The sequence below is a fragment of the Oryza glaberrima genome, chromosome 9 (genome assembly GCF_000147395.1).
Source record: "Oryza glaberrima chromosome 9, OglaRS2, whole genome shotgun sequence".
In the NCBI taxonomy this organism is placed as follows: Eukaryota; Viridiplantae; Streptophyta; class Magnoliopsida; order Poales; family Poaceae; genus Oryza; species Oryza glaberrima.
The window spans coordinates 163,534-185,808 of NC_068334.1; the positions used below are offsets into that span (position 1 = coordinate 163,534).

Below are 22,275 nucleotides of genomic sequence, written 5' to 3' on the forward strand. Positions count from 1 at the left end.
TAAGGTCGGTCTGACCGGCGGCACTTGCACGGTCAGACCGGCCCCCTGGAGGCCGGGATGGTGCTGCTCGGGGTGGCCGATACAGAGCCGACGGTGCCGTATTCGGTCAGACCAAGCTGATGGCGGTCTGACCGAGCCGAGGCCGGTCTGACCGGCCACTCAACGTCGGTCTGACCGGACAAGCCAATGGGGCCCTCTGAAAGGATTACAACGGCTAGTTTTCTAGCCGTTGCAGAGTAGCACGGTCTGACCGGCCACATACCTCCGGTTAGACCGGCAATACACAGAGTTGGGGGATTTCGCCCCCAACAGCTAGTTTTGGTTGGTGGGAGTATAAATAATCCCCCTCCAGCAACAAGGGGCCTCTCTTGGCACCCAATTCAATTGCATACACCCCTTGCACCTCTCTCACACCCACTTGAGCTTTGTGTTCATCTGTCTAGTGTGTTAGAGGGTTAATTAGCCAAGAGTCAAGTGCATTGCTTCCATTTGTAAAGCTAGTGTGGCACTTGATTGATCATCTCCATGCTAGGTCATTGCTTGTTACTCTTGGAGATTGCCGCCTCCTAGACGGCTTGTGGAGAAGTTGCCCGGTGACCTCTCTAAGAAGATTGTGGAGGAGGCCCGGCGCCGGTTGTGAGTGGTTTGGAGTTCACCACCTTCGGAGTGAAGGAAGAATTACCCTAGTGATCAAGGCTTTGGGTAGTCCTCTCCGTGAGCCGGCTCCCGCCTTGCCCACCCCTTGACGAAGGGGGCGTGCGGTGGCTTCGTAGTTGAGCGGTGGAGTTGGGCTCGTCTCAACGGGGAGTAGAAAACCGGTGAGTTTCCGAACCTCGGTGAAAAATCTCTTGTCTCCTTGTCTCATTTACTTGTTGCATTTACATTTGTGCAATTTACATTTCTAGAGACATACTAGAGATCATTTCACCCTATGATTGCTAAATTAGACTTAGGAAGTGTGATTTACTTTCCTAATGATATATTTGAGCCACTTTCACCCTAGGATTGCAAAACATAACTTAGTTGCTTAGTTAGTCTTGTCCCTCACCGAGCCTAGCAACCTAGGTTAGTTTTGATTAGGTGTCATTTAATTTTAAATCACCTATTCACCCCCCCCCCCCCTCTAGTCGACATCTCGATTCTACAGGGAGGCGGCACTGATTTGAAATCAAATGGGTGTCGGTTCCTTAGAACCGGCACCTTTTAGGTGCATCAAGCCGATGCATCGAACCGAGCAGTCCATCAACTACTCAACTCATCAAGAACAAGAATGAACAAGACATCACAGCAAGCACATCCGCATCACATTCATCAAGAACAAGAATGAACAAGACATCACAGCAAGCACATCCGCATCCACATCCAACATTCATCCACAACACAAAATTTGGATCAAATTTATGCAATAGAAAAGAGAAGGGATTCACACCTCTTCGAGCCGTCACGCCAGCTCCCGTCGGCGAGCCCACCGCCTCCCTCCGGCCAGCCCTCCGCGAGCTCGCCACCGACCGACGCCTCCCGGCGGCTAGCCCATCGCCGCCTCAGAGAGAGAGAGAAAGAGCGGTGGAGAGGAGAAGAGAGCAAGAGAGAAGGGAGGAGACGAGAGAGAGACATACGCGAGGCGAGAGCGAGACCTTATCTGCTCCTCGTGGTGGGGCCCGCCGTCTCGACTCCAGCTCAGCTCAATTTCGGCACCTATAATATGTTATAGGTGTCGGTTTTTAATTAACCGACACTTATAATTTGTTATAGGTGCCGTTTTTTAAAAAAAAGACACAAAATATTATAGGTGCCAATTTTTATTTAGAACCGACACCTATAAGTACTTAAAGGTGCCGGTTTTTTGCGATTTCAACCCGCAGAGGTGGGAAAAGGTCTATAGGTGCCAGTTTTAGCACAACCGGCACCTATAGTGGCGACACATATTTGATGTTTTGTAGTAGTGCATAAGTTTCTGTGTCCAATGTTTAACCGCTCGTCTTATTTGAAAAATTTATGAAAAAAATTTAAAAATTAAGTTGCGCATAAAGTACTATTCATGTTTTATCATCTAGGGCAACTCCAATGTATTTGGCTAACTAGTCCATAGATGTGGGACCCGCAGCTAGGAGTCCATAGTTATAGAAACTACCACAATGTGAGTAATTAAAGTGGGTCCCACTAAAGGTAAAAAAAATTCAGCCACCCCCTACAGCGTTACTACTCCCGTTGCCCCCCATACCTGTGTAACGGTTTGTTTAACATTTGTGAAAGTTCTACTGTTCAACTATGATATTTTATTATCTTATTGCCTACCTGTTGATGCGAAAAATTTCACCGTTAACACTACCCTTAGTGCTATGGACAATTTTTTGCTATATCCTTGCTATAGACTACTTGCACAATGTGGTTAGATAGCTGAAAAGAATATAATATTGTCTATAGACTACTTTTAGACAACATTGTAGATGCTTAACAATAAAAATACTCATCATAAATAAATTCAAATAAGACAGACGGTCAAACATTGGGCACTAAAACCCACGACTGCGTTTAATATGGGATAGAGGGAGTATTGTTTTTCAATTCAGTACGAGAAAGTTATAGCTTTTCTAATTTGAAAGTTACTTTCATTGATCTCCCCACCCTCTACTATCCCTACTTAGCTGAAAAAATAGCCGTATGTGTTTCTCTTTTTTTTTCGAGCCCAAAATTGCAAGGCACATCGATAGGTGTTGGGCCGCGATACTTGTTGGGGCGCGTCGCAAAAGGGAAACGAGAAGGGAATAAGTCCACTTTGACTCCCTTAAAGTGACCCGAACCTAATCCATGACATTGAACCGCAAAACCAGATATCTTTGACCCCTAAACTGTTAAAACCGGTGCAAATTGACTCTCTCGGCGGTTTTGCTGACGTGGCGTCTGTGACAGTGTTGACCTAGTCTGTTGTTGACATGGCACTTAGGTGGCATTAGAATTAAAAACATACGTGTGGGACCCATTTATCATTCACACAAAAGAAGAATTTGTGGTGCCCACATGTTCGTCTATCCCTTCCTGATCCTCCCCCTCTCTCCCTCCCCATTCGGCAAGCGGGGGCCGGCGGCAGCAGCGGGCAGGGGCCGGAGTGGTGGCAACGGGTGGGAGAGCGGCGGCTCTGACTCTGTATTCTCCGAGCTCAGCCAAGGGAATGGGCTCCATGCATGAGCGGAGGCACGAAGGAGGAGAAGGGCGGCGTGCTGGCGTGGTGCCACTGTGGTCGCCGGCCGTCGCTCAGATAAGAGTGTGCTCGACAAGGAGAGGAGCTCGAGAAGGAGGAGCAAGGCAGCCGGCCGTTGCTCGAGAAGGAGGTGATGTCGCCAAGCTTCACTCTCGAGCCTCAATCAAATCTAGATGGTAGCAGAGGAGCTCCATCTCTCCTAGGTGGTCGACGCTGCCCCGCGATTGCGGGAGCTCCATTTGGACGACGACAACGATGATTAGGGTAGGCGCCGCCACATGGACGACATCGAAATCAGCAGCCAATCGGTGGCCGCCGTCCCCAGAGCCGTGAGGTGGCCACCGCAGAGGTGGAGGCCGAAGACGCGATCCACCAACCGTTGTTCGCCAGCGAGGAAGGAGACAGCAATGCGCAACGGCTGACGGGAGAGCAAGCGGCGCACAGCAGTCGGGGATGGCCGGCTAGCCGACCGGCGGGAGAGAAGGTGAGGCAGCGGCGCGCGCCGGCCTGTGGGAGAGGAGAGAGCAGCCCGCGACAACCGGCGGGAGAGGAGGCGAGGCACGGCGCGCGCCGGCCGGTGCGAGAGGAGCGGCTCGCCAGCCTCTCCGCCTCCCCATCTCCTCCTTTTCTTCTTCACAGGGACAGCGAGGAAGCGCACGACGATGACCGGTGGTGGACGGTGATGGCAGCGGGATAGAGCTCGGCGAGGGAGCTCCAGTGGATGCCACTAGGGCAGCCACCGTCGGCGTCGATAGCCCCGCCACGTCGAGCTCTTCAGGGACGTCCAGTGGGAACAAAATGAGAGACACAGAGATGGGTGAAGGGATAAACTGACATGTGGACCCAACCTGTCAGTGGGTCCGACATTTTTTTTAATTCTAATGTCACGTAAGCGCCACGTCAACACCACGTAGGACCAAGACCAGATCAACATCTCCACATAATGTACCACGTCAGTGAAACCATTCTCCAAAACCATCGAGGTTGTTAAATTTGCACCGATTTTATTAGTTTAGGTGTCAGGTTTTGCGTTTTAGGGTATTAGGGTCACTTTTCAAAGTGGATTTATTCCAACGAGAAGCGTGCGGTTTTCTTTTTTTGTCGTTTTCTGGATGCGGAGAGGCCACCGGATAAAACGCGTTACGCTCAACGGCGCAAGTGGGTCTCTTCGACTCTTCCTGATCGCGCAATAGCCGGACCCTCGTTTCCGACTCGTCTTTGGAATATTACCAAGTTGCAAGGCGATCTGCGCCTTCAAATTGAAATGCAACGCGAGATTCTATCAGCTATGTACATTTGATAGTATGATGGATGTACGAGACCAACAAAAATTTTATGTACAATCCACTGTAAATTGCAAGCCATATGCATACAGTCACCAACCTTACTTTCCAACTACAATGTCCAAACGGCTACTTTATCCTGAACATGTTCCCTTCTGCCCTTGCATTGCTCAGCACCTTATTTTGACTGTAAAGTACCAGCTGGCATCCATCGTCGGCCACTGCTACTACACCTGATTTAGCATCAACAGCAACGCACGAGACTCGTCCACCTGAATTGCATAGATCGGAGAGGTTAGTGTAGTATATTTTCCACTTATAATCGGCTCGAAATATGAGCATATGCTATTTATGGAACAGATAAAATCGCTCCATTATGTAGCAAAAACAGGTAGTGATCAGAACAGTTCCTACTTAGCATCCTATTAAGTAGGGCCCAGAGAAATAACCATGAGTATTTAATACCTGACTATTTAGCAATACTATCGAAGTTTTTTCTTTAGATGATGTATTACAAGTTCTGTATGTATGTGAAACCCGAAAAGTTTAGAACTAGAATATGTACAGAGCCAAAAAAAAAAATGATAACTCGATAGAAAGATGCAAACAAACCGTCACTGTCTTCTTTGTTTATGCATACCAACTTGTTATTTGGTATGTGTTAGCTATTTTATTTAAGAAGGCGTGAACTCTTCATCACTTACTGTTAAAACATTGTGTACCAGCAAGTTTTCTCCCAGAAGACAATTCCCATGCGTACAAGAGACCTCCATGTGTTCCAGCGAATCCATGGTTACCACAAACATCTACTGCAGTAGCCCTGAGAAGAATGCAAATCGCTGAGGTTGAAGATAATTCATGTCATAGTACTACAAATATCTTCTCGAAGGAGAGTTGTAATGAAGTGAATCATCAGATCTAAGATTTAATACGGTAATGATTCAAAAGCATTTTGCATTCTTTACATGTCAATCCTTCACTTTCTGATGACCTTAAAGCAGGTAAACAAGCCAGCAATTTCTTCTCCCTCAGCATGGAACTTTATATTATGCATTTGGAAAAAAAAAAAAACTCTGCTGCCAATACTTTGACCGATAACAACAGATCCATGTTCAGCTCAACAGTGCAATGTAATGTATACTAACTACAGAGCAGCAAATAGTTGACCACATTGTTCACTCAGATGCAGTGAGATATATGCTTATCTTCACGGAAAACCAGCGTTATAACATAATTCCAATAGTACTTATCACAATACATCATTATGTGAACGCTACCCCTCAGATATCGATCTACGTGGAGATAGTTAGATATGGATCACAACACTTACTCTATGGTTTTTCCACTCTAAGAGTCTACACGTGGAGATTATTATCATTACATGCTGATGCATCTGGACAAGCAGAAATGACCTTCGTGTTCAACTAAATTTAGCCTTTCTTCTTGAATTGGAAAATTTAACCTTTCTTCTGGAAATGGAAAATGAAATTCAAACATGAATTTGCCATGGTTCTCCATAGGACAAAACCTACTTTGTACCTATAGGGCATAACCAAGTTTGTACCTTTTAAAATTTTGTATTTAAAATATAACCAGTCAGACCAACTTGGCACCACTGTTTCCATTTAGGCATTTACCTCTATAAAAGAACACTTGATCCTATCTGTAAGGTTGCAATCAGGTATCTTCACCAATTTCTTTAAGTGACCATGATATTAAGATAATCAGACTACTGATGTGATACTAACACTAAGTGGTAACCGAAATTAATAGTGCATAACAAGTGATAGTTTAAGAGTAACAAGTGATGGTTAGACGAAACAACTGAAACCAGATCTACAAGCAGCGTTTGGGAAGGGAGAACAGGGGCTAAAACAAAACCATGACAGAATTCGATCTTAGTACTAGGAACTATCCGAATTCAAAAATATGACTAGACTATAACAAGTAAAAAATACATAATTACACATGTTTGCAAAGGGGCGTCTGTAGTTTGGCAAGCAGTCCAGGTATCCAAAAAAACAGAACAAAGCAGATTACGGTTTACAGCTGAAAACAGGCTATATTGGATGAATTAGTCATTTCTCCCACCAGTGATAGCTAACATAACTTGTGGCAGCTCTCTAACCCTTGATCCCCCCAACACGTCCCCAGTTTCCATCCAAATGACTGACTTGTATAACACACATCATGTTATGGACATCAGTGTAAAGAGCACAAATGTAGTTTTCCTCTTCAAAAAGTTTTGGGGAAGCCACTTTTTAAAATACTAACATTTTTTATTCATAATCTAGCCACAGAATGTAAAATTTGTCCATGCAAGTGCATAACAAAAATAAATGGAGCATGCTATAACTGTACATGGAGAGCTGAAGGTACCTTGGATCCAAAATAGTTCCCATAATAACAGTCTTATTTGCCAGCAGAGCTAGCCTCCATCGTGCATTATGTTCCTTTGCTCGAAGATCACTTTGATACTCCGCTACTGAAGCAGACGAAATCAGAATCCAAATTGCTGTATCTTTTCCAGGTGACAAAATGGACTCCTTGTCAGCTTTTCTGGACACACCAGTAACTGTAATCTCTCTTAACCTTCTCTCTATGTCACTAACCGAAGCAAGAATGATATCCTCCTGCAAACTACACGATACTACTGGCTGAATCTGGAAAACAATGATTCCTGGAGCTGTAAAAGTTGCCAGAAGTGTTCGCTTGGAGATATCCCTAGAAAATTGTTTACATCAAATCAGAATGGACCAACAAAAATAGAATGGTTTAAATAAATTAAATTAAGAGAACATGCATTAATAGTAACTTGTTGTGCATACAGGGATTGCATTATCAATATTATAATGTAAAACAGGATCTTTACACCGTTTTTGTAAAGTTAAGCACATGTCTAAATGTTACAGAAGTCAACACAAAATAACAGACAACTGTTTGTTATATACTTCCTCCGTTTCACAATGTAAATCATTCTAGCATTTCGCACATTCATATTTATGTTAATGAATCTAGATAGATATATATGTCTAGATTCATTAACATCAATATGAATGTGGGAAATACTAGAATGACTTACATTGTGAAACGGAAGGAGTAATAAGCTTGATTTTTTTTTCGTGAGTTTTATCATATTAATTTTAGAATGGTCTTTTTAGAATATTAATTTCACTTAACTCATGCATTTGCAGTGAATATTTCAAACTGCAAAGCATATGTTGGTTTTGATTCACTTAGCAGGAAAAAGCATTTTATAAGTGTGACCTAGTCCGCCACGTTCTTCCTCTTTCCTGCTTGGAGTGTTGTCTTAATCTATTTGTGTAGTATCACTAGTTCCTACCATTCCTGAAGCACATATTTGTCGTTCACCGATACAACATCCATCTTTGGTATTTCAGAATCTGGAAGAGCATTACTGTCAAACACAGGATACCTTCTAATAAGATACTATGTATTTAGAACCATGCAAACCTTGAATTTGGAATTTGGATATTGACCTAGGACTTGTATCTTAGCTGACACTTCATGTAAAAGTATCAGGATAGTAGTATAGTAGTAAGATTAAGAATAAAGGCAGCATCCGTGTGACAATTAAGACAAATGTATCACCAATGGAGGACCCCGACTTACCACAAACAAAAGCTTCCTGTGCCATCATGACCAACGATGAGAGTGCTGCTTTTCGGCATTCTTCTGAGCTCTATTATTGAATTACCCACATTACCAGAACTAGGAATCACATACTCCTCAGATATTATTCTGTGACATGAAAAAATGAAAATAAATAGCATATCCAGTAAAAATTATATGGGGGTATCTATGAACCTATTACAAAACATTATATATAAAAAAAAATAACACTAGCATAAGATACAATTTGAGGGGGTATCATATTGTGTATCCCTAATATGGATGTCTAGCAAGATGGAATATGGTCACACAAGCTATTAGCCTATTAGTGCTGCCTATAAATATCCTTATGATCTCACTGTTCTATGAGCCACATACAAGAAAGGACCAGCAGATGAACCAAAGAAGATCAAGCCGAAAATATGCACAATGAAGGTAAGGTGAGCCAGAAAGAGAGCTTGGCTCCAGCTAGAAAACATGGAAATGAGTCAAAGAAGTTGCTATGGGCCAGAAACAACACCGGGTAATCTTCTGCTCTTATCTATTGACGTTGTATGAACCAATATGGAGTTACATTAAAGAAGTTCTTAAAAAGGAAAATTTGGGAAAGCAGATCTCATGACGCGGGCAGGTCGAAAAGTTCAGGTCCAATTTGTTCTCACTGCCATGCTTATTTATCTGGCAATGGCAGTTGATTTTCCTCTTTGGGCTATTAAAGCAGTGGACAAACTTCGGAGAAGTTTTCTTTGGAGGGGTCGCAGGGATGCGCTTGGGGGGCATTGCCTTGTGGCTTGGGGAAAGGTCACCCGCCCTCTTGAGCTAGGGGGACTTGGTATTTATGATCTCAAATATCTTGGCTGGGCTTTAAAGATGAGGTGGGCTTGGCTGAAAAAAACTGAAACTCATCGCCCTTGGGCAGCCCTTCCTATTCAGATCCCGGACCAAGTTAAGCCTTCTTCTCGGTGGCCTTTGTTTCGGAAGTAGGCAATGGGAAGCACACTCTATTCTGGACTGATCGTTGGATCTTTGGACAGCGGGTTGTTGATCTTGCACCATGTCTTTTTGAAGCCATTCCTATAAGAAGGGTGAAACAACGTACTGTCCATGAAGCTCTTACTGAACGCAGCTGGGTTTTTGATGTCAAGGGTGCCCTCACGGTTGGTGTTATTGTGGATTTTCTCCATCTCTGGGAAGTGTTGTACAATTTTGAGTTAGAGCCTGATGTCGAAGATGTCCACATTTGGCGTCTTTCAAATAGTGGGCAGTACTCCGCCAAGTCGACCTATGAAGGTTTCTTCCTGGGTTCTATGCTTTTCAGACCTTATGAGAGGATTTGGAAAACCTGGGCACCACCCAAATGCCGCTTCTTTCTCTGGTTGGTGGCCCATAATCGGTGCTGGACCACGGATCGCCTCGCGCGACGTGGGCTGCCCCACCCTGACCAATGCCCTCTCTGTGACCAGGAAGATGAGTCTATCAACCACCTTCTAGTTTCCTGTGTCTTTTCTAGGCATTTCTGGTACCTCCTTTTAAGGCAGGTCGGCCTCCATTCCTTATCTCCACAGCCTTCAGACATTTATTTTGACAGCTGGTGGGAAAAGGCTTCTAGTGCAACAAGTGGTTTAATTCTAAAAGGGCTCAATTCTCTCATCGTGCTTGGGGCATGGTCTATTTGGAACCATCGGAATCGCTGTGTTTTTTATGGAACTGCCCCCAGCCTTGGTGGTGCTCTTACCTTGCTGGAGAGGAGCGTCGGTTGTGGTGTCTAGCAGGAGCCAAGGGTCTGTCCTCTTTGACAGCCCCCCTCCTTGGTGGTTAGCTTAGTGGCAGTGGTCGCCCCTTTGGTGTTTAGCTCAGGCGCTTTTGTGTTTCCTTAGTTGAGAGTTGTGTGGAGTGGTGTGTGTTGTAGGGCTCTAGCCCCTTTTCTCTCTTCTTAATTTAATGAGGTGCAGTTCTCCTGCGTTTTTTCGAACAAAAAAAAGAAAAAAAAGGAAAAGTTGCAGATAAGAAAGGAAAGAGTAATCCACATCATTTCTGGATTACAAACCAGGAGTGGAAATTCACAGGAAGAAAGCTAGACAGAAACTGTAGGAATAAGTCTTGGCTGGTTGGTCTTGGTCTTGTGGTGCCTTTTTCCTGTTTTTTAGCTTTCTAGGACAGCATCTCTACTTTCAGTTTGGATGCTCTAGGACAGCAGTTAGGACAGCAGTTTGTTGAGATGCTCTAGGACAGTTTGTTGGGATGCTCTAGGACAGTCTGTTGGGATGCTCTAGGACAGCACCCTCTTAGACTAGCATGGCTGCTACAAGCAGCTATAAATATGTATCCAATCCTCTTTGGGAGGATATGGCTGGACATGGCTTTTTATGTTTTGTGAATGAAGAAAACCAGAAAATTGTCCCATCTCGAGTGCCATCCTCTTCTCAATGAGAGTAACCATTGAAATTCTAACAGAAACAACACAGGGAAGAAGGAAGCAGCATGGACGAAACAGGGCCATAGCTATTAAATGCCACATTGCAAAATCCTAATATTTTCATCAAATATATATCTTCATAAGATAAGCTGATAGATTGCCGATTAAACATTTAGAGCCCAGTTTGTGCTTTGTGATAGAATAAGGTAACCATAAAAGTGGTAGTGATTGGTGGTTGAAGTCCCAGATCCTTTGGCTTGGATGCAGGGCAAGAGAAAGTGCGTACTGTACTCTCAAGTATTCTTGATTAATTTCCTCAATTAAAGAAAATTCCCCCAAGGTATTTCAATTAAGAAGCACCCGAAACCGGGATCGACAAAGGCCGCCCCCTATGGCCCAGGCCTTCCATACAGAGGGCCCACCCTCCATTCTTAAACCATGTTTTTCGGGGAACCAGCGAGTGACCCTTTTTGGTGCCAGAGAAGGATTGGAACCCTGGTCAGTAGCTTCCACTGGAAGGCATTTACCACCATGCTACAAGCATGTTCGCACTGATTTTCTCAATAACGTAGCTGGCTTCTAACAGGGGCCCATATAGGGAGCAATCAGTTACCACATTTTGAAGCTAAGATAAATAACTTGCCAGTTACCACATCCTGTAAGATTTTTTTCCGTTTGGATTTGAAATGATGTCTACAGATAGTTGTTGGTTTGAAACCTAGAAAAAAAAGTGTTTTTGAAAATCTACTGCGATGCCGAAGGAGGCCTCATAACAACAATAAACCAATAAAGTAAAAAACGGGATGGACAGGAAGCATTAAACACCAGTAAGGTAGAAACAAGTACCTCCACCCAGCAGCCATCATCCAGATATGCAAGTTTCTTCCATCTTCAACGGTTACAATGTAATTTGGTTCACAGATTAAAATGCATGACAGTGACCCATAAGCCATCAGTTTGGTCAAGAGTGAAACATAACCCAAATCCACAGATACAATTTTCAAATAATTATCCTCACACTGATCCAACTTGCACAAGGAGCAAGAACAATCAATGATTTGCTTCCTGTTAATAAGTATATGTGGTTAGCACCAATATAATCAGAACATCCAACGCATTTCTTGGCTGGCTCTAAGGAATGAAATTACAACCTGCAATAAGGCATTCTGATACTGCCAAGGAGGACCAGAAATTGGCCATCAGGTGTGAACTGCAACCCAGACCTTTCAAATGGGAGCTGAAGAAAACAAAAGATATCAAAGTAGTGAGTACACTTTACATGTTGACCAAAAAAGAAAAATTGTAACCACAGTATGTTCTTACATTTCCTGTACATGACCGCTCCAAGGAGGACAATAGAAGAGGAGTGTAGCCAACAAAATAAGGTGCTGTCTCTTGCTGATCCTTAGGGACGATAGTATACACATAAAGGAATCTTTCACAGCTCTCTAGAAGGCCACAGAGTACATAGATCAGTAAGCTGCTGTTATTTTTGGTGTTTAGGACGATAGACAAGACAGGCATTGGATGCAGATAGCATCCCATAAGATCTAGATGAAGATTTGACACCCTTGACGATGTTTCTTTGTGTCTACATAATGGACCATTTAAATGGTTGACGTCAGGAGGAGCATGCTCATGGCAAGCATTGTCTTCATCCTTAGGAGGTACACGACCACAAACATAACTCCCACAACCGATGGAAACCATTGGGTTCTCATTGCCATTTCTGCATCCAGTTTGACATTCTTTTTGCTCCTCAAGAGGGTGATTTCTTTTACCTGTTTTTGTTCTAACATCAACAGGCCACACTGTAACAGTGTTTACTCTTTTCATCCCATATTTGTCAAAAGCAACAAATTTGTCAACAAACTCAGTATCATCAAATTTACCACCCATTTTCTCACTATTGTTATGTGCGTTAGAATGAACTGGACTCTGCAACAAATTTGTTAAAGACTCTCCATGCCTTGAATTTCCTGTCCAGCTCTTAGCAGAAGCTTGTGCATAACCATCAATTAATCCACTCCTCAAGTTGCTCTTATCTGACACGCCAACCGAAATTGATGAGTCGTCGTTAATCCCACTTCTAGGGTCCTCAAAGTGCTGCTCACCTTGTCTCCGCCCAACATCGATTTGATTGTAGTTTGCAGGGCAGGAATTATCCTTCTCACCGAATTCTTCCTCCAGACAGGCAAGGAGCGCTTCAGATAAAACATATTGACCTCTTTCATGATCATATACCACATCAGGTGTGTTTGTGCCATCATCTATCCCCATCTGACACTCAGAGTGGCCATCATGATCTTCCCTGTTACCATACGGCAAACTTTCCTTAGAGCACGCATCATCATCATGACAGCGAGCACCCATGGATTTAGATTTATTGTCACACCAACCCTGCTCATCATCCTCAAAACTATCTGCAACAACTTTCATGTCATCTGATTTAAGGCCTGGCTCATCAATCATGCCATCATCATCACCACAGCAGTCTTTAACCATTTCACAAAAAGATTGCCCATGGGAATATGTTTGAGAAGTTTTTATATTTATTCCTTCACAGGTACTTGTAGACACAGCTACACCTGCTTGATACAAGAAATCATGACCAAAAACTCTATTAAACACAATGTCATGGACCCCTTAAGTCCTAACTCTTGTCTGAGTAGGCTACTTGGGTAAAAGGTTTCCTTTTCTAAGAGAATGTGACAATATTTCTTACTTATAGTGACTCAAATTTTCAACAAAGATATGTTTTATACAAGTATGAAGCTTACATACCTCGGCAACCATCAGCAGATGGATTTTCAGCTAAAGCAGTTGTAGTTGAAATAGTTTCTTCTCTCTTTTTATGCTTAACCTTCTTCTTCTTTCTGTGAGTTTTGTTTAGAAAGGGAATAGCTTGGGGAAGCAAAATAGACATCATAGACTTAGCTACTTCTCTCTCAGCTGATTCTAGGTCAGACTTTTGAGAGCTTAAATAAGAACTAGAAGATAAAGCAACTTGTTCAGGTGAATCTGCAACAAATTCACTTAAATTGTCGTCAACCAAAGTATGTGTTGAGTTGCAAGGCATGTCTTCCAGCGAAGAAGACGTGCATCTTGAACCAGTGGCATCCTGCAACTTGAACAATGCACAACACTAATATCAGATACTGAGCTTTCAACTTATCAACTACTACAAGTAGTATGAACCTTGGTGCCTCAAAATATATATATATTAGCATGACAATTCACAGGTTGCTTAAAAAGCACAAGTAACAATCCCTTGGCCAGCAGCAAAAATATGACCATATTTTGTCAAATCTTAATTTTCACATGGATTAATGTGTAAAAACTAAAAAAACATGTAATAGTAAACAGAAATGTGTAAACAACTACAAGGCATATTTTCTCACTCAGGGGTATAGTATTACAATAAAAAGCATTCACGTATTCATTAGCGGAAGAAATATGAAAGCAATTCACTGGACAGAGCTCCGCAGCCCATTTGGAAACCAAGAAAAGTAACACTGGCAGAATTAGTGCCCAGCGAGAACCATATGGATCCCTAAAGCATAATCATGATCCCAGAAGGTACAGATAAGTAACATTTGAAAAAAAAAAGGGGGGGATACAAATAAGTATCAAAAGGTTGAATCGTAGTAATTATTCAGCACCGTGCTTGTGAAATAAGGCTTGTCACTTTACCGAATGTTTATAAAATTATATGGCATTTGCTTTCATGAATAGAGAAGGTAGTAAATATACACATCGGCTAGTGTTAATCTTACAAAACAACCACCAGTGCTTGAGCACAACAGAGAAATCACAACCAGAATATTATTGTATACCAAAATCTGGTGATGTTAGGCGACCAATCAATATCTTTACTGTAAAATAAAATGTACTTTCCATAATGCCATCCATATGAAGTTGTGACAAATTTTATTTCTATAGCTATACTGCCATAATATATGCAATACAGAAGTTATCAGACACCAAGTATGCTTCAGGGGCAAATACTACGAAAAAAAGAGCTCTTCTTACTTCGTTTGAACCTTCATCAGCAACTATATCCAACTCATTATGGCACTTATCAGTTGAAGTGGAAATATTCTGGTAGTGAACCCTTTTAGCAGTCCCTTCCTCCTGGCTTGGCCTCATACTTCGTTTAGCAGGTCCACCCGTCTTGTCCATGCAAACTTCATTTCCATCAGAAATTTCAGCTTCAACCTTACGGCTTAAAGGTGAATCAGCATCAGAAGTAACTGGATGAGGCAAGTTTAGCTGCACTGCTCCAGTCGAACGAACTATAAGTTCACGAAGCAGCCTCTGAACAGATGCATTTTTAAACCCGAAAAGCTGCATAAGACCATAGCAGAACTAAAGTTAAGTTGGAATCTGGCTAATCAATGTTGAAGGCACATACTTTATATCTACTGAAAAATCTTGCAAAGTAATGATTGAGCACTACTTCTACTTCTTGTTGGAATAGCTCATTCTATCTTTTCTTGTTGGAACAAGTATTTTGGTTCCAATCGAAAGACTGATGTATACATGCCAAGGTACTGGAGTTGTAACTCCATTTGCTAGCACCAAACTGCTTGTTCATGCATGTATGTCTCTCCCTCTCTTTTTTTCCTCTGGTAATTTATTGACCATAATGTAATTACTGTTCAATGACAAGGTTTCCAAACAGCACAATTTATTGCAGAATCGTATCTCCAACTCCAAGCCAGCAGTACGGTAAACCACTTTGGTACAAACCTAATAGAAATCAGTACATGTACAAAGATATAATAATAGATTAAAAGTGAAGTGAATGACAGCACTTGGATCATGTTTACGATTGTGGTGGTGTAAGGATAGACAGTTTACGATTATCCTTGGCAAGAAAGGAGTGTGGTACAGTGTATGTACAAAAAAAAGAAACACAGTTTAAAGATGATTAATTGATTTCGTGTGAGGTAAAAATAGGAAGAAGCACCATCCATGAAGATAATTAAGATATGATTGAGAATGAGATTATTTATATCCAAGGTAAATAAGGGGCATTTGCCTCAACGCCATCAATCTTCTGAGGGAAGCTCCTTTTCCTCTGCCAGTCTCTGACTTTAGGAGCGGTCTTTTTGTGGAAGTTCTTCCAGGCAATATCCGGGGTGGGCCCAGTGGATGAATCTCCTTGGGTGGATGTGACCTGCAGATTGAGAAAGTTGTTTTCATTTTCATGGACATGAAGGAAGATTTGACTCCGTAGGAAATAGGCATACTATACCTGGAAAAGAGGGCCTCTGGGTCCTTGGTGAATTTGCATGGTGTAGGATATCCCGGAGAAGTGGCGGACGGCGTGATAACCCACCGGGTAGGGGTACCGATCCTTGCCCTTGTACCGTAGCGAGTAAACAAATTAGACGCAGCGAGCAACGCAATCAACCAAAACCCTAGAGAAGAAAGGGGAGGAAGAGATGGGAGTGTACAAGTACCCTACCCTGGAGCAGCTCCAGTACTTGCGCTCCCATTCGCCGGAGAGGTACAGCGTCCCCGCCGACACCATCTCGATGAACCGGTCGCCGTCCTCCTCCGCCATCGCCATCGCCCTCGCCCGAGGAGGGAGCCACCCAAAATAAAAATGTTGGGGAATGGGGAATTTTTGTGCGCGCGAGGGCGGCGCGGGAAACGAAAAAGTAGAAAGAGAATATGGCATGGCATCCCATCCCGCCCCAAATTAAAAAAAAATTACTAAATCCGACTCCGCTGGGGATCGAACCCAGAATCTCTGGTTCCGTAGACCAGCGCCTTATCCATTGGGCCACGGAGTCATTCGTGCTACTGATTTATACTTATTTACATTTTACAGATAAATTTAGCTACATTTGTTTCATCGAATCTACCTTTTAATATATCTTGATTATTATGTTAAAAATGTTAATATATTTTTTTATATTTTTAAAATTAGTTTCATTAAAACTAAATTTTGATACATTTTGATTGTATGTTTATTTTGTGTTAAAAATATTACTATACTTTTTTTATAGTTTAGTCAAACTTAAAAAAGTTTAATGCGTGGTTAAAAATAGAGTAAATTTCACAAAAATTACCAAATTATCACAAAACTACATATTTAAAGTCATATATCACAAAACTACAGATTTAACAATAAATTTAACACAAAACTACATATTTAATAATAAAATTATCACAAAGCTACATATTTTGAGGTTTATATCCTTTGCACTAATGTTATATTTTTGAGTTGTAAATGTCCAAGTTTTATGATTAATTGAAATTAAACCTGTAGTTTTGATAACTTTGTTATTAAATCTATACTTTTTGCGATATTTTACCTTAAATCTATAATTCTGTGATAAAATTAGTGTTAAATATGTAGTTTTGTGATATATCATATTAAATCTGTAGTTTTCTGATAATTTAACCAAAGTACTTGTAGTTTTGTGAAATTTACTCTTAGTCCAAGCAAACTTCTAAGGAGTGAGTACTTCCCAACAATCATTCTGAAACAATCATAAATGAAGACTTTGAACGGAATCTCTAATAGCCTATGGAAATGGCGTGAGGTGAAGCCCTATGGTTGTTGCAAAAAAAAGTTAATTTTAAAATTTAATATTAAATTGATTTAGAATATTGTAGTTCTTTTACCATTTACCTTTCAAATTGCTATGGATACATATCTAATTTTTTTTTACTTATAAATTATTTTTTATGCTTGTAAGACATTTTGGCTTAAAATCAGCTCACGGCCAACTAATGGGCCCTGATCTATCTACCCTATAATTCACCAGCTCACGGCCAACTAATGGGCCCTGATCTATCTACCCTATAATTCACCAACTCACTCTTACACCTATATTACTCATTCATCAAATCCAATCTACTCTATAATTCACCAACTCACTCTTACGTTTCCCCAGCCTGCACGCACATCACCCAATCCAACACTATCTCGCAAAAATCACGCCGCTCACCGTTCTCTCACGTGCTCTCCTCCCCCTATCCTCACGTGCCGCCCATATCGATCCCCCTCCCCTCGCCACTGCCACCTCCTCCTCCATCCCGCCAAGCACCGCCCCACTCCCTGCCGCGGCACCTGTGACACTGCCTCGCCCCTCACTCCAATCGCCGAAGCCGAAGACTGTCGAGCCAGCGACGATCTTCTCCATGGCCGCCATCGACCAGCTCCGCCGCCCACGTCGCGCCTCTCTTCACAATGCCCTAATCCTCTCCTTCTCACGCGACGCCACCGGTGCCCCTCCCTGCCGACGCTCCTCTTCCCTCCCCTCTAAATCGACGTTGCTCCTCCTGTTAGAGTGTGCAGCCCGGCCCACCAACCGTGGGCCACCCAGGTCACATTGGGCCTACTCCACCACAGGCTCAACCGGAGCCACAGCTTTAGGTCCTAGGCTTACACAACCCAAAAGACTAGTCTAATGCGTGAGGATCACCCCCACCTTTTAAGTCGTGCTCCCCCACCATCAATTACCAATGTAGGACTAAACCCAACAATCTCCCCCGTGGCCTTCCCACCATGTGACCCATGGAAATTGTTCCGGGTTTCAAACCTTGGGCTCTGATACCACTTGTTAGAGTGCGTAGCCTAGCCCACCAACCATGGGCCACCCAGGTCAACATTGGGCTATTGGGTCTGCTCCACCACAGGCCCAACCGGAGCTACAACTTTAGGTCCTAGGCCTACACAACCCAAAAGACTAGTCTAATGGGTGAGGACCGCCCCTACCTTTTAAGTCGTGCTCCCCCACCATCAATTACTGATGTGGGACTAAACCCAACACCTCCCAGCCGACCGCGTCGCAAGACACCTCCGACGCCCCCCCTCAGATCGACATTGTCGGTGCGCCCTCGCGCCGACCGCGTTGCGTCGCCGTTGAATCCTGCCTCCAGATCGACGCCGCTGACACCCCTCACCCTGACCGCATCACGAGATGCCTCCGACGCCACCGGCAAAGGATCTTGCACCGCCACTGGGTCTCCTTCTGTACCGCGACGCCACCACCGACTCCCTCACACTGCCAAGAATCCCGCACCATCTGCTCCGCATTGTGCCACCACCAAAACCCTCTCCACCACCGCCATCTGCATGCACACTCTTCCAAGCCCAAGGCATAAGGTAATTTATATCCCAAGTCAAATATACTCCCTCCGTTTCAGGCTACAAAACGTTTTGATTTTGGTCGAAGTCAAACTGCTTTTAGTTTGATCAAGTTTGTAGAAAAAGGTAGTAACATTTTCAAATTAAGACAAATTTATTATGAAAATATATTCAATTATTGATTTGATGAAACTAATTTAGTATTATAAATATTACTATATTTGTCTATAAACTTAGTCAAACTTAAAACAATTTGACTTTGACCAAAGTCAAAACGTCTTATAACCTAAAACGGAGGGAGTAACTAATTATAAATTTCCCCATTTGCCATTTCAACTCATATTTTGAACTGTCCATGAAGCTATGTAGAGTTTATAGGTCTCATGCAATGCAAGAAAGGTATGTTTGTTGTTGCCTTGAGCATGTCAAGAAAGGTAAGGAATTTGGGGATTTTCTTGGCTTGCAGCTTTGGAGAAAGGATGAACTGGTTTGCGTTGTCTACTGAACTTTGAGTTTGCCGTCAGTTCGGGTCAGGACTTCAGGTTCAGTAATTAGCGTCTGGTCTTCTACTAATTTATCATATAATTTTCCATGAAAAGGGTACCAATATGCTTTCACAATAGTAACACATATACTATTGTACTTAGCGATTTAAAAAACAATGCTAAAATATAAATTACGATAAAAATTAAGATCAACAGTAAAACCTTTTTTAATTTTTGCTGTGGCTGATAAACCAAATGGGAAACGATGGTGGTGCGTGTTTGATTTGCCGTGAGAAGTTCAGTTGTGCTTCAGGCAGATGGTAGAAATGGAAGAGCAATGTTCAGCAGCAGACATTTTAACTGCATTATTATTCACTTCTCATCAATTGTACACAGTTGAACATCCAGATCGACGCCCCCACCGCGGCGGTGCCCCTCCCACCGAACGCGTCGCGAGACGCCTCCGACGCCACCACCAATGATCTTGCTGCCTTCTGTACCGCTGCGGACAAGGTAAGCATTGCTCGATCCCATTCCTTCAACCATTACAATGTTAGTGATATGCCCTAGAGGCAATCATAGAGATGATTGTATCACACGCTATGTTTACATATTTATCCGATTTTGTTCCTTGAAATAGATAAACTCATTATTGGTTAATGAATATGTGATTCTTTCATGAGACTCTTTATATTATGTGTTACTATTTCTAAAGGATCCCTGATCAAATATCATATGTGGAACAAATATGTTTAGATGATTAGCACATATATTAATTGATGATCATGTCTCGTGGATCATGGTATAGAGATACCAATTAATAATGTGGACACATGTTAGTGAACATGTTGTTGGATAGACCCAACATGAGACACTGCAATAGTCATATGTGTTGTGTCATCAGTGATCTTTTTTAGTGTTGGTGTTGAATCCTTAGACCTGAGATTATCATGGTTCCCAACATGTGTAGTAGCTTACTTAGGGACTGCTAAACGCTACTCCGTAATTAGATAGTTAGAAAAGTAGTTTTCGGGTATGCTATGAAACATGTAGTGGGATATGAATAATCAAGATGGGATTTGCCCCTCCTATGGAGAGGTATCTCTGGGCCCCTCGATGTTTTAGATTATGAAAGTGCATGGCCATGCCAAAGGTGATTGAGGAGTCAATCACAAGTTATATAATCTATCAACATGTTCGAGTGAATGATTGAGCTATTAGAGGATGGCACATATCTAGCCTTGAGCTTAATCGATATCGTGAGGCAAATGGGTTCATACAAGTATACACTAGAGGTTCAGCCGATATAATCTTTATGTATGCCTGGTGGGTCAATACGTTCTGCTAGGGGCCGCTGTTGACGTGTGGACCGAAAAGGAGTTTTCGGGTTACAGCCGAGTATATATGAACCTACAGGGTCGCACGCTTAATGGGCCGGAATAAGGGGATTGGATAGAGATCCAATATGAGCTTAATTCGGATAGGGATCCAAATAGGAGTCCTACAGGCCTTGGAGGCCCGAGTGATGGATCCTATATATTCGTGAGGGGTGTGACCGGCGGAGGGATTGCATCACGTGAGAAACCCTAGCCGTCACTTCCCTCCCCGAGCAAAACCCTAGCCACGCGCGGGTGCTAGCACATCTACGTGTGGCATTCCGTCCTGTACGTGTGGATACCGTAGAGGCACCGCTGGTTTGCGGTGCTAATCGGCGTGGGAGTACGGCGAGGAGAACGCACGAGGAGGAGAAGGTCGAGCCGGTGCGATCGACTACTTCCTCTACATCGACGCGTGCTACTTCGCGAGAGTTCGTTCGACTTCTCAGCGTCTTTTTCTGTTGCGCAGCGCGTCGAGTGGTAACGATCTATGATCTAATACTTGCATGGTTCCTGGTTTATGTGATAGAAAATTTTGATTTATACTATTGTAGCCTACGTGTATCCCAACATACAATTCAAACCAACTAAAGAAACTCCCCCAATGGCTTAGACTCCACCAATGTCAAAATAACCGATTTATTTTATTGCCCAAACAAAAGCAGCCGCAGCCGCAGTTGTTGCCCCGGGGAATTTCACCTAATTTGAGCCATCCTTTTACTTCTATGGCTGAGATCACACCAGTGGCATCTTATGTATGGTTTCAGATCGTGGGGATCGTTGGGTCTTATGGAATGCATGACAAAATGGATTCTGGTAGAAAAATGGCACAAAACATGCATTTTATTAACAAGATATTCAGGATCCTTGTTATGCAAGAGACTTGTACTTGTGCTTGCTGGTTCATCAAACAGCTCCATCGAAGCGGTAGTGCTTGGGAGAGGCCAAAGGTATGTTTTCTTTTTCAGCTTGCATTACATTTTTTCTACTATAATTTGTTGGTATGCGTTCAGCGGTTTAAAATTATCGCCTGACCGTGCCTTATTTACTGGAATTTGTTAGTATGCTTTTTGTTGGTATGCATTAACAGACAAGGACCTTGTTTGAGAGAAAAACTGAAAAATTACATAGAACAGTGCATCACTTGTCTGAAATTCTTACTTTATTCTTACTTTTGTTCTTCGCGGCTGTTTGTTCTAATCACTTATGTTTTTTGGGAACGGGGTAATAAATTGCAGCAGCTAGGCGATCCATCAATAGTAAAATGTAAACTGTGTATATCTGTCATCTTGTAGTATGAGAACTTGTGTGTCATGGCTCTGCATAACGACAGACTCTTGTTTACAGCATGAACCAACTCTGAACAATTGCAATCTTTACTTGTCGATGATCGTGGGTGAAGTTCACGTGTCTTTTCTCTAGGATTGGTCACTGATATGCCATTACAGTTACACTTGTGAGTTTATTTTTTTTATTCTGTGTATATCGCTTGCATTGCAGCTGATTTATTTCATAATGAACAACTTCTTTTCACAAGGTTATCAGTGATTAGATTCTTCAAGCTTAGGAATCTTTAATATTTGATTTTCTTTTTGGCATGTTTGGATGGGTATTTTGGTTTGATCCAAGATCATTTTACGTTCTCATTTTCAAGGGAATCACATAAAGAGAACACTGCTATCAGGGAAGGAGAAAAAAAAGAGAGGAAATGTTCAGAAAAGGAAGGGCATCTGACCACCCTTTTTATTTTTTAAAGCAATTTGCAGACAATTA

At 42.6% G+C, this 22,275-nt stretch overlaps 1 protein-coding gene and 1 non-coding gene across 3 annotated transcripts; both read right to left on the reverse strand.

The window, feature by feature from the left end:
- Positions 1–4,339: 4,339 nt before the first annotated feature.
- LOC127785159 (uncharacterized) lies at positions 4,340–16,226 on the reverse strand. Of its 2 annotated transcripts, none has more exons than XM_052312580.1 (12): positions 16,005–16,226; positions 15,792–15,899; positions 15,576–15,713; positions 14,564–14,878; positions 13,316–13,658; positions 11,855–13,119; positions 11,683–11,768; positions 11,378–11,596; positions 8,116–8,244; positions 6,862–7,206; positions 5,187–5,302; positions 4,340–4,754 (listed from the first exon to the last, which is right to left on the reverse strand). In XM_052312580.1, the coding sequence occupies exons 1-12, from the start codon at positions 16,218–16,220 to the stop codon at positions 4,612–4,614; spliced, it is 3,423 nt and encodes a 1,140-aa protein (XP_052168540.1). In that variant the 5' UTR covers positions 16,221–16,226; the 3' UTR covers positions 4,340–4,611. The 2 variants fall into 2 exon arrangements, with proteins under 2 accessions (XP_052168540.1, XP_052168541.1); XM_052312581.1 differs by having other exon boundaries at positions 4,341–4,754; positions 13,316–13,652; positions 16,005–16,202.
- A 36-nt stretch (positions 16,227–16,262) lies between these two features.
- Positions 16,263–16,335, reverse strand: TRNAR-ACG (transfer RNA arginine (anticodon ACG)). Its single transcript has one exon. It is a non-coding gene; the product is annotated as a tRNA-Arg (tRNA).
- Positions 16,336–22,275: the final 5,940 nt, after the last annotated feature.